This window comes from Maylandia zebra, linkage group LG7 (assembly GCF_041146795.1).
Source record: "Maylandia zebra isolate NMK-2024a linkage group LG7, Mzebra_GT3a, whole genome shotgun sequence".
Classification (NCBI taxonomy): domain Eukaryota; kingdom Metazoa; phylum Chordata; class Actinopteri; order Cichliformes; family Cichlidae; genus Maylandia; species Maylandia zebra.
This window is the reverse complement of record NC_135173.1, coordinates 7122371-7137904: the sequence shown is the minus strand read 5'-3', so window position 1 is coordinate 7137904 and position 15534 is coordinate 7122371. Positions and strand designations below refer to the sequence as shown.

Below are 15534 nucleotides of genomic sequence, written 5' to 3'. Positions count from 1 at the left end.
AAACTGAAGAATTGTGATTCTTGTTTGCTTAAATTATTATTATTTTTGTATTTAATTTAATTTTGCATTAGTAACACAGAATTCAGCTGTAAAGTGTTAATAAAAAAACAAAACAAAATAACAATGATCTTTTAGAAAACATTACAACAAACTAGATGCAGACCTGAATGCAGAGAATATGGAAGCACTTTAAAAACTAAAGAAATTCAGTTGATTCAATATATATATATAGCTTAGACCATTTAACTGTTCACAGTTCTGATTACGTATTGTTTATCAATATCATATTTATGCTCATGTTTATATAACTCTGAAATCAATTTAGTATACTTACTTAATACCTACTTAATACTGAAAGCTGGAGTTAGTAGTCAGTATATTCCTCAAGAGAATGACAAATAACTGAAACTCACATATAACTGGATCATTTGATATAAAATGTACCAGGACAACAGTTCACATTTGATCCCTCAAAATTAGCTAGTATGCTTTGTACAGTAACTTTGTGTGTTTAATAAGATATTTAAAATTTTTACCTTCATACTATGAATATTTTCAGAGTTACAGGGCCTTAAAGTACCAAAAGGTGGGCTAAAATTTTGAGCTTTTTAATTCCCATTATGTTTTCTATAATTGATAAGACCTTGTAAACCTGTCAAGTACAAGAATTCGGATTGAGAAACATTAAATTGGTACAATAGCTCAAATATGCTGGAGAATATAATGCAGTAATTCAAAAAATAAGAAGTAAAATTTTAGACTCATACCTCCATAGTGTGACTACCTGTAACTGTGAAAATTTGCATGCCTTCATTAAACAAGCTAAATTTATTGTATAGGAAATTTAAAACAGGGTCATTAATAACAGCATCAGGTGGGAGACACCGACTGTTTTAAACTGATAGGCTAAGTAGAGTATGTCTTTTTAAGATAACAATACACCACTGTGAGGACACAAAATTACAGACTGAAAATCACAAATTTTATTAAGGATTTATCAGTTTTATTGTACAAAACACTGCAATAACAATTCAGTTCCATCTGCATCAGAAAGTGGGTCTGTGGTACTTAAAACGTACGTATGAAAGAAAGAAACAAACAGAATGAACCTTTTCACAGCTGATAAAGAGTAAAACTGCATTTTTGTTGCACAATGTGAAATAACAACAGAAACATTCAATAATAAAAGGAAATGTTGCAAATCTTCACAAACTGTAAACTGTTAATTTAACTCAAAATAAATCAAGTAGGTGTGAGTGTTTGTCTGTTAGTTCAATAGTCATGTGATCTAACTTAAACTTGGCTTGTGACTCTATTACGTTCAGTGAGCACTTCAAGGTAGTTTGAGGGATTTTCTCGATTTGGTTTATTAGATTACTGTTAGGGTGGAAAAAACATCCTAAGCATACAAAGTTTTCTTAACAGGCACACATCATATGAAAATCTGAGTCAGTCAAACAGCCGTCTGAAAAAGCTTTTTTTGGCAGGGGACATCTTGATTGTCAGAGGTCTTTTTTTGTCTTTAGCTTTCATGGTGATGCGCTTCAGTGGTATAATATGTCGAGGTGGGGTCATCTCCTGGTAGGGCAGGCCTCCGTGGTCCAAGCAGAAGTACTTCTTGTTGCCTTGAGAGAGTTTCAGCAGCAGGGTCTCAGACAGCTCCATGCACTTGGCGTGCACCCAGTGGCCCCCTTCCCCTCTGGAGCAAAAGATCATGGCTGGTCGGTGGAGCTCTGTGGAGTAGTATGGCTCCCATGTGTTGGGATCCAACTGACAGCCAAGGCAGCATTTTATCCAGTAACCTGTTTGTGATTCATCCTCTTCATCCTCTTCATTGTAAGCCTCCCCTTCTCCGTCGCTGCTGCCATCCAACTCATGTGGTTCACGGCCGAAGTAGAGCTCCTCAGAATCTTCAAGAGGAGTGGAGTCATCATAATCCGTTGACTCCTGGCTGCAGGCAAGGGTTCCATCTTCCTCTCTGGTCTCTCCCTCTGTCTGGAAGTTCACCTGGTAGAAGTAATGCATATCTTGTTGGGATGGCCTTCCCTCTGTGGGCACAGCTAGTAGGATGCCTCCTTCTCCAGAGCTGCCACCAAACCAAGTGCGACTATGGATGATATCTGGGGTCCACTTGGGTGTTTCTACGGGGTCAAAGTGGATTCCTTTCTCATCTAGAATCACAGTAGTGCACTCCATCCGCTTTTGTGAGTCTGACTGATATCCACCTAAGATGATGTATCTATGAGTGGGTCCCGTACGTGTAAAGATGGCACTAGAGATAGATAAACCATTGTCTAGGGTTTCACAGGAAAGCAACGGGCTGCCTTGCAAAAGCTCAACATGCAGGCAAAACAGACGCGGTGGACGTGAGTCTGAGGCTAGTGAGTGGCCTCCAATGAAGTAGACACAGTCTTCTCTAGCAAGGGCCAGATGGAAAGACTGTCCATCACTAAGCTCAGGTAAAGTGTGAGCAGAGCAGCAGCCAAACTCCAGGTCAAAGAGGAACACCTGAGGTGGACAGTCTACAACACTGTTCCAGCTCTCCGTGGTCCTCTCTCCTGAGGGCATGTAGGACCTACCCCCAAACAACACACAAGCTGTCTTCCCACGACTTTGGACCATGCTCATTGTGTGGCCATATCGAGGTCCTGGCACTTCTGCCACTAGCTCTTTCTCTTTGCAGCAGAGCGTTAATTTACGATTGCAGCCACGACTATCCATGGTCAACAGGTACAAGCTTGATGAGATCTCATTATTTGGAGTGCGACCACCGTGGATGAGGTAACTCTCTGGAAGCCCATCATAGGGGTCGAGGCGGCAAACAGCTGGGCAGCGTAATGGGGGCAGGTAGCACGAGTCATTAGAGAACGAGATGGCTCTCAGCTTCATCTCGCCATGTTTAAACCGTACACCAAATACTCCTGTTGGACACGAGCGCTTAGGCCAACCCTTCTGGCCAAACAGCAGAACTTCACCATCCAGCTGCAGCAGAGAGCAGCCGGGCTGCAGAAGGCCTGCACAGTTCACTGGAGTTAATGGCTGCAGGGTCATTTTGTGGCAGGTGTCTGTGTCAAAACAGCAATGAAAGACACAAACACAATGTGTAAGTCAGCTGTTGTTTGTGTTCATTCAGATGGTTGTAATTGTTCTTCCTGTTTATGAAAGTAACGTGTAGACGAGCACAGCTTAGGTAATCATAATATGCACTACAGGCACTAAAATGTAGCATAGGGTCAATTATTTAGCCTTTTTACGAAAATCATGGCATATTTAATAGCTACCAACACTTAAATAGTGACCAGATACATAAAACAAAAGATATTATTGGAGTAATAATTATAAAAGATAAGTTGTAAGAGGACTCATAATATCAGTATTATACAGTTGCAGTGTAAATTATTACCATTAAAAGTGCTACTACATTTGATGTCTTCTAAGCCACTACCAATTTTAGCTCGCAAACTAAAGCAGCACTGCATTTTCTACAATCCTTTAACCATCTGCAAAAAATAGTAAAGGAAAAAAAAATTCCTCATGCATCAAGTTCACATTTAAGTTTGAAAAAGTGAGAAGGTGATTTACTGAGAATGTTTCTAAGAATCTTTTTAAAGTGTTGTCTGTAGTGTGAACATGATGAGCAAAGAGACCTTGAGTTTGGCATTGCAAGAGCACAGCTTTACTCAAAGAGAGAGAGAGAACTTGTTATTCTTCCATTAATGTAGAATGGATTTTAGTTTGCTTACCTTTGAGCCAGTGGCAGGATGCAGTGCTTGAATTTTCAGTGAATCTTATGATCACCAAGATGAAGTTAAAGTACTCTTTATGTAGCTGAACCTTGACAAAGGCAGACAGTGGTAGCGTTTGTGAAGCTTCGTTGACTCACAGACACTTCCAGATCTTGAGGTTAACAGTCTGTGACTGCTGCACACTGGCAGGTGTGATGCCTGAATGCTTTTAGTGAGACACTTCAGTGATATCAATGTAAAATCACCTTTGCAAAACCTTGGAAAATGCATAACTGTCTGCTATATGCAATTTGTGTCGCTTTCTTAATACATTTTTCACATTTTAGATCCAAAAGAATGGGGAACTCCTTCATTTGCTCTTTTTTTCACCATTTTCTTTAAGGAGATTTTTACACTAATTAAGAAGTTGTGTTGCAAACCTTGCTTTAATTAAGTGATAAAGACAAGATAAATCTTTAAACCTAGAATGGGCAACCTGACCTATACTGAGGAAATAAATGAATAAATAAATAAATAAATTAGATCTGCTCTCCCCTAGCTGGAAAACAAGCATCATTATATGTTTGAATTTTACTATCTTGACAAGACACGCCTCATTTTTTTTTCTTTTTTAATTTGGAGGATCGAAGTAGGCATCGCAAATATATGGAAAACCACTACATGTGTGCCATCTGTGGTGTAACATCTGTGACACACCCATCTGAGAAGAGACTCCCTAAAGAAACACACTGACCGACATGTGAAATAAAAGTTTAAATAACACAGTTTGAAATAATAGAGCTTGCCACCATGTTATCTTAATTACTGTAATTACTGAAGCAGATGCAAGCATTCAGTTAATTGCATTTAGACAAATCAAAAGTTTATTAATATGCTTCCAAGATTAACTAGGAAATTAATCCAGGAAATTGCAGATTACTTAAAATTTTATGATTATTGAACTGTGCAGTCCTAAAATAACGTATTACAATAACCAAAGTAGTTGAAATAGTCAGATAGTTAACTTGACATACGTGACTGAAAATAGCAGTTTTCTCACTTGTTTGTTCTACCAAAGCTTGAAAAACAGATCAAAGAACACTGTTAAACCCTTTACTTATTTATTATTTTAACTACAGAGAAGGTTGCTTAAAAAATGTTGTTGGCAGATATGTGTGCTTTTGTTACACTGGTATAGCATTTACAGCTCGACAACCAACATAATTAAAGCTTGTCCCCTGTGTTTTTCTTACACTTGTTACACACCAAACCTCTTAATTTTGTTATGGTTATGGCAAACCTTATTTACTACATAAAAAATGATAGAATCCTTCAAATATTAAGAGACTGCTGCAGGTTTGTTTACACACTCACCTTGCATATTTGAACATTTTGCTATACGTTTCTGTCTGCCTTGCACACATGCCATATAAATCAAGAGCTTCACTGGACACGTAACAAAATAACTCCTAAACCATGACCTTAAAAATCATTTCATGGCAAAGCTATTCATTTCACTGAACTTCTTGACATTTCCATTCACTGGTGAATGACATGCCAAGAATATGAGCCATTGTTTCACACAGTAGAATGAACCTGATGCATTAGCCTGCTATGAGACTGCTTCATGAGTGGGAGGTTAAGGAAAAGAGAAACAAAACATTCATCCTTCAGCAATGTTGAAGCATCATAGCATCTGGTTCAGTATAAAATTCTTTGCACATGCCTCTGTTTTAAAAATTTGACCTACTGTAGGTAAAAGCAGATTCTTTATGTGAGTGACAAACACATGCCTAAACGCCTAGAGAAAAACCGAGCTGGAAGCAGATGTCTCCTCCTCTCATTAGCATAATGTTTTTGTGCACCGAGTGGCTGAGAGAAAACTTGAGGAGTGTGCAAAACAAAGGCAGAAACCACAAGTGCCTGGAAGACCGTTACAGCTTGAAAACACAACACAGCAGAGCACCTGTGTGTCTAAACTGATGCTTACAGGGCTGAGTGGAAGCGAAAAGAATCTACTTTCATAACTAGAGACGATATAATACAATCAAATGTCAGTGGGATATGCAAATTGTTTTTTCCCCTCTTTTTTTTCCAGAACTGTTCCATCTGTATGAATCCAGCCTTGGAAAAATAAACTTCTTTTTTTTTGTTACCTGAAGGCATTCACACATACCAGTGTTGAAAAGCCTGCCTGCTATGTAACCACAGCTGGGATGGTGCCGAGAGTGTGTAGGAGGCACAGCAGTGTGTGGCAGACCCCAGGCCATGCAAGGATTTTGTGCATAATTGATAGAACAAAGTAATTAGAATCTATGCTAGCACCTGTTTTTGTCCCTTGTAATGTATCACTACCTGACTGTTGCTACCCTGAAGTGCGGTTTTGATGGATGGCGCGGTGACAGCTCTGATGTTCTGATGATCACTGTGCAGTGGTGTTTATCACTATTTAATGTTACAGCAATTGCTCCCCTTGTGGTGATTGGTGGGCTACTGAGTGCTGGCGGTACTTCCACTTGAGTCTGTGGTATGGTGGTTATCATCTTGCGTTAGGTAAAGCGTAAACATCACAGATCAATCTTGAAATTCGAAACTTTTGTTTTCACACAGCCGGCTTCTGCTCAGTTTCAAGTGGCAGCCTCAGGGGCTGAAAAATAAAGCCTATATGCAAGTGCCAAAAGTGAGTCAGTCTGCACATACTGCCACGTCAAAATGTCTAACTGTGCAGCCGAAATAAGCAGCTTTACAGGCTGGTACAGAAAAATACTACCTACTCCATAGGGGACATTTTCCCTTTCCATGGGGTGATTTTTTTTTTCAAAAATTCAAATGTTTTAAAGAGTATTAAAACGTCGTTGTGCAGCTGTGTGTGAAACCTGGGAGAAGGTTGTTTTTTTTAATGAGAGTGCGCAGTTTCATTAGTTCAGTAAGTGCATTTTGTTTTGAGTCTCATTTTTTGCTCAAAATCAAAAGTTTGCATCCACTTTTGATATCACGGTGATGTGATTTTAGTGACAGTGAAAGACTTCCCAGGTCTAACCAGTGAAATATAATCATGTCAGACTTAAAAGATACTTACTGCAAAAATGACATGGGGGATTCCATGATTTCTGGAAAAGAAAGAAAGAATGAAGGAAAGAAAGAAAACAAAAGAAAACAAAAAACAAAAACACAAGTCAGTACCATACTGGTCTGATATACCCTGAAGTCTGTAGTCCTGTCAGTTTAACATTTATGAACTATAACTAATCAAGTTCAGGACTTGAAATGATATGCAAATATATTCAAAAAATTCAATTAATGTGCACAGCATTCCATTTTTCACATTTTCCTCTTCAGACACTCACAACCAATTCAAAAAATTCAAATGGTTTTACATGCCAGAATTACATCCCCCTTCCACTCAGTGCCATTTGGCCGGCCATTTAACTTCAATATTTATACATTTTTAAAATGCTGTCAGTTTAAATAAAGAATTAATAAGAATTAATTCCACTACAATAGATTTCTAAGGAAACAGTCTGATTGACGGCAGAGTTTTTCTGGTTTATGCAGAGCATGATCTACAAGGTTTCACTGTCTTTTACCCACATATGAATTTACTGAGATCAACAGTGTGAAAATCCTGACCTCTGTAATCTATTTTATGGCATCATGGACTGTAAGTTTTTAGAATGGTGCATCATTCATCATTTAAGAATGATAGAGTGCAAAGTGGTCAGGTTAGGGATGACTTTTTCACCTTATGTATGGTTTGTCCACTCTATCTGCCCATCACAACAGCTGCTCAATCACTTGCAAAAGACAACAAACCATGCACGCAAGAGACTCTTTCATAGCAAACCTTTCTAAATGTAGAATGTGGGAGACAGAAGCCCTGGCCCTTACATGCAGTTCATCAAGTTGAAATAAGAAACTTCAGAACTCCTATTTGTAGGGAATTCTAATGTAGATGATCAGGTTTGTGTTTTACAATTTACTGTGAGTCATAGGAAAAGTCTGAATCAGAATCCTTTTCATTTCTCCTTTATTTAGATTATTTAGATTTCACATGGAAACAACAGTGGTGTAATGGTGGATTAATTTAAAGTTGATTAACATTTAGTATTAATTTACAACCTGCATTAGAAACGCTTGTGTTGTAATATTAGGGTAAGTCCTGATTAAAAGGGCAAATCATAGTCTTTCCCTAACCTTAAAAACATATGATTGTGAAAGAGGTAAGTTGTGACAAGAGCACCGATTAGTATTTTCAGTCTCTTTCTTCTTACATATATGTTAACCATGTACATTGCTTTTGGTTATATTGTGTTTAAAGGTTGTTGCACTACTAACTCAAAAGATCAGTTGATGCAAATCTAAATGCTGTTAAAAGTTACAGATGACTTACTGCATAAGGCTGATGTTTTTAGCCTAATGTGTGGGTCAAAGAACATAAGCCCTGCCTCTTGTCTGGGTATAGTGTACAAGGCACAGTACTTTGACAACAGAGGAGATAGAGCATTGCTTTTAGCGTCCTCATACTCTGCCTTTTGCACTGGAAGACCACAATCAATCCCAATCTTGCTATTTCTGGCTACACTTTTCTAATTCGATGAATTAATGCAATCTCAGCTACATACATTTTTCTAGAAAACATGTTTGATTAAGCAAATGATGACAATATGAGTTAATTTTGCAAGTGATAATGCGAGTCTCTTTCATGCTTAATGTTCCTTTCCTCCAAATCCTTCTTCTTTTGGAATCATGTTCTTGTTATTCTTGGTTCACCAAATGTGCCATTCTTCTGCTGTCCTCTTTCTAAGTGAGTAGCATATTACTGCCTTGGTACACAGTAGAAGGCAAACTCAGGGTCTTTATGTAGCCCCTCTGAGCATTTTTAGGTTTGCTTCATTTAGTTGTTTATGGGATGTGACTGTTGAATATGCTGAACAGGCATCCTAAAGCCATGTTTTAAATTGATAAGCTATCTTCTCCTGTTTCTCCCATCCCCCAGGAGGTAAGTGAGTAGACACAAAACTGTTGCCCTGCAACTTAACTTGTTCCCAGATGTGGAGGGATCAAATGACAAAGAAAGAATAGAGCGGTCAGAGCAGAGAAGGGGCTTGATGTGACAGCAGCCAGACAGTTCTGTGGCTGGAACTTGTTGGTGGATCAGGGGGAGATCAATGGCTTGTTGATCCTATGCTGCACCCTCCAACTTGATGGATTGAAGCTTTGAGTAAGAAAACCTCCATAACAGTTTTCGATCACACCAAACCCCCTCATGGATTATCGCCTATTCTCATTCACCAGTCCCTATATCTCTGTCTGTCTCTTCTGGTTTATCTCCACATTCCTCGCAATTGCACTGAGTCTCGATTTTCTTTAAGCAAATGACCAGACTGTTTCAGCACAGGGGAGTTCACTTCAGATGTGTACACTGAAGCATGAACAGGACCTCAGGCAATGCCAGCTATTGATTTTGCCATGATTCTGATTAGAGGGCTCCCTGTTGCAATCAATACCATATATCAGTGGACTCCACAGTAAAACTGATGGCCTTAGATAGTATCCCATATTTGGTTTCCAATTAATTAGGCTGTTGATTATTTTTAGGATTAAAAGGCAGTTGAGTGAGCACAAGATCCCTTAGCATAAAAACAGTTCGGCATGAGAGACTCTCGACTGCCCAAACAAATCAGACACTGGATGTAACGACTACAGTCAATAACACCACTTGATCATCAGGATTAAATTTTATGGGCTGCTAGACGCTGTACACTGGATGATATGAGTAGGGTGAAAAAGGCCTCTCTCATACAGCTTTCACTGAGTGTCTTATTATCTTATATTTTAATGAATAATGGTTCAGCAGGTGACATGTACCAGCTGCAGGAGTCAATGCTACAGAGCTCTCATGCTCTCAATGTATTCATATATATGAAAATTGTGTTAAGGCTTTGTTGTTGCCATAGATTGGCCAGACAACTTCAAACTGATAGCAAGGCAACAGTAACTCAAATAACCACTCATTACAAGCAAAGGTGTGCAGAGGGGCACATCTTGGTTACCTCTGAACACACAACCCATTGAACCTTAAAGCAGATGGGATACAGCAACATAAGATCAACAAGTACCACTCCTGTCAGCTAAGAACACGGCTACATTTCACTCAGGTCACATAAAATTGAACAAAAGATGCACAAAAATGTTGGCTATGTTGATGAGTCCCAGTTTCCTTTGCAACATTTTCAGGCTGTGGTCAGAATATAGCAACATGAGACAAAAAACAACAACATGAGAGCATGGATGCATCCTGCCCTGTACCCATCAGTGGCGGTGTAATTATGTGGAGTATATTTTCTTGCCACACTTTGGGCCCCTTAGCTTCAATTGGGAATCATCTAAATGCCACAGCCTACCTGGATATTATAGCTGACCATATTCATCACTTTTAGCTCTCTTCACTTTTAATTCATGACAGAGGTGTCAAACATGAGGCCTGGGGGCCAGACTTGGCCCACAGGTCAGCTTTGGAAAATGTGAAGGAGAATGTAAATTTAGGCCTTTCTTGAAATGTATTTTAATAACTTTCAGAGATTTTCCAGCGTCACTGCTTCAATGGTCATTTATAACACACCAAAGTAATTAAGTAGCAGATAAACAATTAAATGACAGAACAAGTTCTTATTTTTTCCACTGTCTGTTATAGAAATTTATTTTGATTGACAGGATAGTCTGGACAATGACCATCATTTTAGAACTTCTTCTGTAATTGTAATCTGACTCATGATGTATGGGTTTGACATCTATGTTTTATGTACCTGCAAGCAGCCATCTTCCAAAAGTCTCTTCTAGTAGGATAATGTCACAAAGCTAAAAACATCTCATTGCAGAGTTCATAACGTGTGTGATGTCAACATAATCTCAGAGGAATTTGTCCAGCACCTTGTTCAATCTATTCCATAAAGAATCAAGGCACCATAAGAAACGGTAAAGTAACTGTAAATTACCCTAAATTTAGTTGCAGATATTTTTCATCTTCAGAGAATAAACTGGAATAATTTGGATTTTGTCACATTTCATGTTTTACCCCAGCAATCTTTTAAAAACATGTTAGCATGCTGCTACTGAACATCCTTTGTCTTGTGAAAGACTGGGACTATTAGCGTTTTTGTACAAGACTTAGAGAATTTAAAGAAGTTCTAGAGTTTGTCCTCTTTGTTGTCACAATTCAAGAGGACCGCTGTAAACAGATTCTCTTTTTACACCAGTGTGTTTATTCAAGAACAGAAAGTATTTATGTCTAGACATTTAACACATATTTTTGAAAATGTTATTAAGCAAAGCATTTTATTTAAATAGCACCGTACCATTTTATGCATAATTGAACTAAAGATTGTGTCGATGTCCTGTTGTTAGTGTTAAAGGTACTGCACCACCTATTTTCCATTCTCTCTTCATGTTCTGTCAAAACCTGGCAAAAATCACTGCTTTGAAAGTACATTTTGCTCATACATATTCAGTATAATGAGCATATATGTGGTTTGATAGTCACGATTTGACACTGCAAATTGGCTGCCAAAGATTGATGAGAGGTGGGATTTGTCTTTCTGCCAAATGGTACAGATGTGATTTGGCTATTGACTCCATTGCCACTCAGAGATGCTGACATAATGAAATGGCTCACTGTGAACTCCCACCTTGATTAGAACGAGTAATTATGAATATGCTGCTGTAAGCGTAAAATTGGACTGAAAGGAGGCGTTCTGGAAAGTGACTGTTCCTCTTTGACTCTGAGTGGCTTGTAATTGCCTCTACCACACGATCAATGACTCCTCAGAATTTTGCACTTGGATGGATCAGCTTGTCTGGATTATCTGTGGAGCTTTAAAGCCAACATTTCACAGAAATATTGAAAAATTTTTGTTAGTTACTCATATTTTAGCAAGCTTTTTAGCTATGTCAGCACAGTAACAATATTAGAAAACATTGTCAGTTTGGAAATCAAAACTAGTCTCTGATAGTTAATTCAGCACGACCTTGGTTGATGAAAGCTACTAAGAGTTGAATTTGGAAGCCCCATGATACTCTGTCATAGACTAGCATGCTACAGTTTGCCAAACATGGCACTTTTCCCTCCTCCTTGACACTTTGAATTCCTCCCAATTCCTCCTCTTGTCAAATTCCCTCCTCCCCATCTGTGTTTCTATCAAACATTTACTGTAACTGCCTGTAGACAAAAACATGTCAAGAGATTTTTGTCTGACTCAACAATCTCATATGATTAAACTTGCAATATTATTTAGAGGGGCTTACACTGTGTAGTATTACCTGTACTGTTCAGGTCACAATACATGGAGTATTTTACCAGGGGTGGGATGAGTACATGGTTGCAATCCTTAGCTGAAAAATGCTATATAAACATCAGCTTCTGTCTGCCAGGCTACAACTTGGAAGCCATTTTTAAGTTACACAGTTAATCAAGAGGAAGGACACGACAGACAAGCTCTATTTTCCCTTCCTCAAGGTGAAATGGTACATATAGTCCGAGATTATCAAGACACATTTCACCCATGCATCCCTGCATCTGTCAGTCTAAGCCCAGGAGGCCAAATGTCCTTTTCTGCACACATTTAGTTCTTCCAGCAGGAATATGCAGTGCTGTGTTCCTTTGGTGTGATCCCACGAAGCACTTCTTCCATGTTTGCAGTCAGTATTTACTGAGTTACTAAATAAAACCTTATTTATTGTTTTTGTATTGCTTCTGAGTCTGGAAAATTTATGTTCGTGTGTCTTGCCTACATCTATACGTACACAGCTATTCTTTTTAAATTAGAAAATTAGGAAAATATCTCCATCCACATGGGAACTCAGAGTAACAGGTGATAACATAATCCTGACCATTATAGAAATTTGGTCAAGCAAAAGCTCACAACAACACAGCACACAGTCTGACATCAAAAAAAAGGAGATAATGGTGCACGCTTTTGATGCCAAGAGATAAAATCTCTGTTTTCTTCTTCCACCTGTCAACGCGGAACTGAGATTCTGAAACTATTCACCCCGGAAGGAGTTTTTCAAAAGCTCAGTTTTCAGTGATCTAAAGTGTAATTTATGTGTGGATGAAGGGCGCCCAAATTCTATAGAAAAAGCTAAGTCTACCAAAATACCTGTATACATGTGGACAAGGCCTTAGTCCTATTGCTTGGAAGTGTATTAGAAAATAGCTCATCTGCTGCCTTCAAGTGTGACACATGGTGGCCATGTTGATATTTATATACAGTTCATTTTGCTTGGCTAAAATAATCTCCTCAAAATACTTCAACCTTAAGCCTCTGGTATGGTATGTTAACAAGTTAAACTACTAAAGCTGAAATGGGTTGAGGACATGTTTTGACTGAACTTTCTCCCCCGCTGACATCGTAGGGATGCAACATTGGCTTCATTTGTTACTAGACATAAACCTCTAGAGGTTAAAATGAAATGAATGCAAACATATTAAAAGTGCAGTTCCCTTAGTGTCCACCTGAAGCTGGCTTTGAAAGTGAATCAATTCATGACAAACCCGTCCGACTTTAGAGCTACACTAAACATGTTTACCAGCTTATGCACGGTAACCTCATCCATCTACTGTCTGGAGAGACAGTTCTTAGCAGTTTAATTAATAGTACAAAGAGGAAAGGAGGGCTGGCTGTTTAATTATGACAAGCATCTTGTCTGTGATTGCTAAACCAGGGAGAGGGAAGGGTTAGCCTGAAAGTCGGAGGATAGTGTCAATATTTAATAGCACTGGCTCCTTAAAATTGATTGAAACTCCCTTTTATGAACACAGGGGGGTCCATAATTGTACACCCTCATCTGTCTTTGACACTTACCTTCTGTTCTCCTTTCAGTGTACTCTGGGCTTTTGCAAGAGCTGTCGTATTTTGCCATTGCTATTATCAGGATTGCTATTCTTTTTTCTTCTTCCCCCTGTTACACTGTTTTTCACCCCTCCTTTGCCTCTCATGTCCGTTATCTGCTTTTCGATTCCATTAGCACAGTGACAGAGAGGTGATTACAGCCAGCCCATGTCTTTTAATACAGATTAGACGTCATCTGTGATGCCTTTCATATGCCTGCCGTCACGCCATCCCAAGTCATTGTCTGGGGCCCTTTGGCTTGAGCTGTTGATATGGCCTGCTGTGTGCTCCTGTAATGCTGTCTGTTTTCTCTGCACTTTGCCATGGTGAATATCAGTATTTGACACAACTAATAAGGCCTTTCATTTTGATGGAATTCACTCTTGTGTTTTTTCTCACTGAGGCAGAGCTCTGTGCCTGGGCTGTGGGTGGAGCTGAGAGACAGATTGCGTCAAACAATAAAAGTTGTGTTTGGCAGGCCTGGCTAGCCCTCTCTGCCACCTTTCACTCCTAAAATATACTGCAAGCAATGTCCGCTGGTTTAGTCTATGAGAAGGCAGAATAATTACTTTGCAAAATTATCATTTCCATGCATGATTTCCTGGTGATACAATTCAATTACATTGACAAGAAACCCTTTCAGAAACAACTGGAGCTTGATTTTAATTGAACGGCGAGTCAGCTCTCATTTCCTCTAATTTGATTGTCACACTCCTGAATTGTGTTGGATGATCACACACAACAAAGGCGATGAGATAATCATTGCCAGTGTAATGCTGCTCTTATTTTAATTTTGAAGAATACAACAGATTTGCCATGCAGGTAAGAGAGGCTGTCATTTCAAATCAGGGCGAGCCACTGGAGCATCCAACATGAAGATGGGAAAAGCTGTAAAAGGACTTAACGGTTTTGTCTTTCCGCATCTCACCATGTGTCTGCTTGAATGCAATTAAATGTCCTCAGGTGGGAGTGTTCATGTGCCAGTGTACCTGGAGTGACTTCAAGTAAGAGCATTTACCTTTCTGTGTGCACATTTAGTATCAATAATGCTTTCGTGTGCCCTGTCAACTTGTCCTTTGTTTTTCACTTGATCATGTTCTAGTTTCTGGTTTCCTATCACGAAGGTGAAGACAATGATGCACCCAGTCACCTGCGTCTGCCACCTGACACTGCTGTAACCGACCCTCGCATCCAAAAGCATGGCAACAAGGACAAAATATCACCATTACGAAATTTGGTAAAGTCTTTTAATAAAATTATGTGTCGGTTTATTTAGACAGTTTTTTTATATATTAAAAAAACTGACATAATTACATATGACACTGAAAAAACAAAACAAATGCACACACAAACAACACAAAAAAGGGTGTTGACAAATATCATGTTGTTGCAGAAGCTAATTTTGACAATTTTTAGTTCCTGGTGAAAAGAAATGTCAACAATCTGACTCACATATAATCCTGCTTTTGATTATGCTTACACACACCATCCGTCCATCAAACTCTGTCAAGAATTTTACTATTGAATAAATCAGTTGATTACAGAGGACTAAATGCATTTAAAGGTGGGGTACAACAGGCCTTTGAGAAGTTGTACACGAGCAAAAGAGAGAAAGAGCACCCTGTATGTGTGTGTGTGTGGTTCAAGGGAAAGTGTTTGCTGGGTACAATTGTCAGCTTTTCAGTGTTTGTAGCCCACTGGGTGAACATGCAGCACTGTAATTAATTTCATGTTGCTACAGTCTGTGTCTCAGTGCTTCTCTGTCAAAACAAATGGGTTACAAAGGATGGAAAGATGGGAGGTACTGGCAAATTTAAGTGTAAGCTAATTTAATGTAGGTTACATACAGTAACTCCCTACTTATGTGACTTTTTTGAATATTGTTATTATTAAGAGAACATGAGTTTAGTCCTCTTTGCTTG

General features: G+C 38.8%; 1 protein-coding gene across 1 annotated transcript; it reads right to left on the bottom strand.

Moving 5' to 3' along the window:
* Positions 1 to 1142: 1142 nt before the first annotated feature.
* On the bottom strand, positions 1143 to 3888 carry rag2 (recombination activating gene 2). Its single transcript, XM_004563415.3, has 2 exons — positions 3744 to 3888; positions 1143 to 3065 (listed from the first exon to the last, which is right to left on the bottom strand). The coding sequence occupies exon 2, from the start codon at positions 3049 to 3051 to the stop codon at positions 1450 to 1452; it is 1602 nt and encodes a 533-aa protein (XP_004563472.3). The 5' UTR covers positions 3052 to 3065; positions 3744 to 3888; the 3' UTR covers positions 1143 to 1449.
* Positions 3889 to 15534: the final 11646 nt, after the last annotated feature.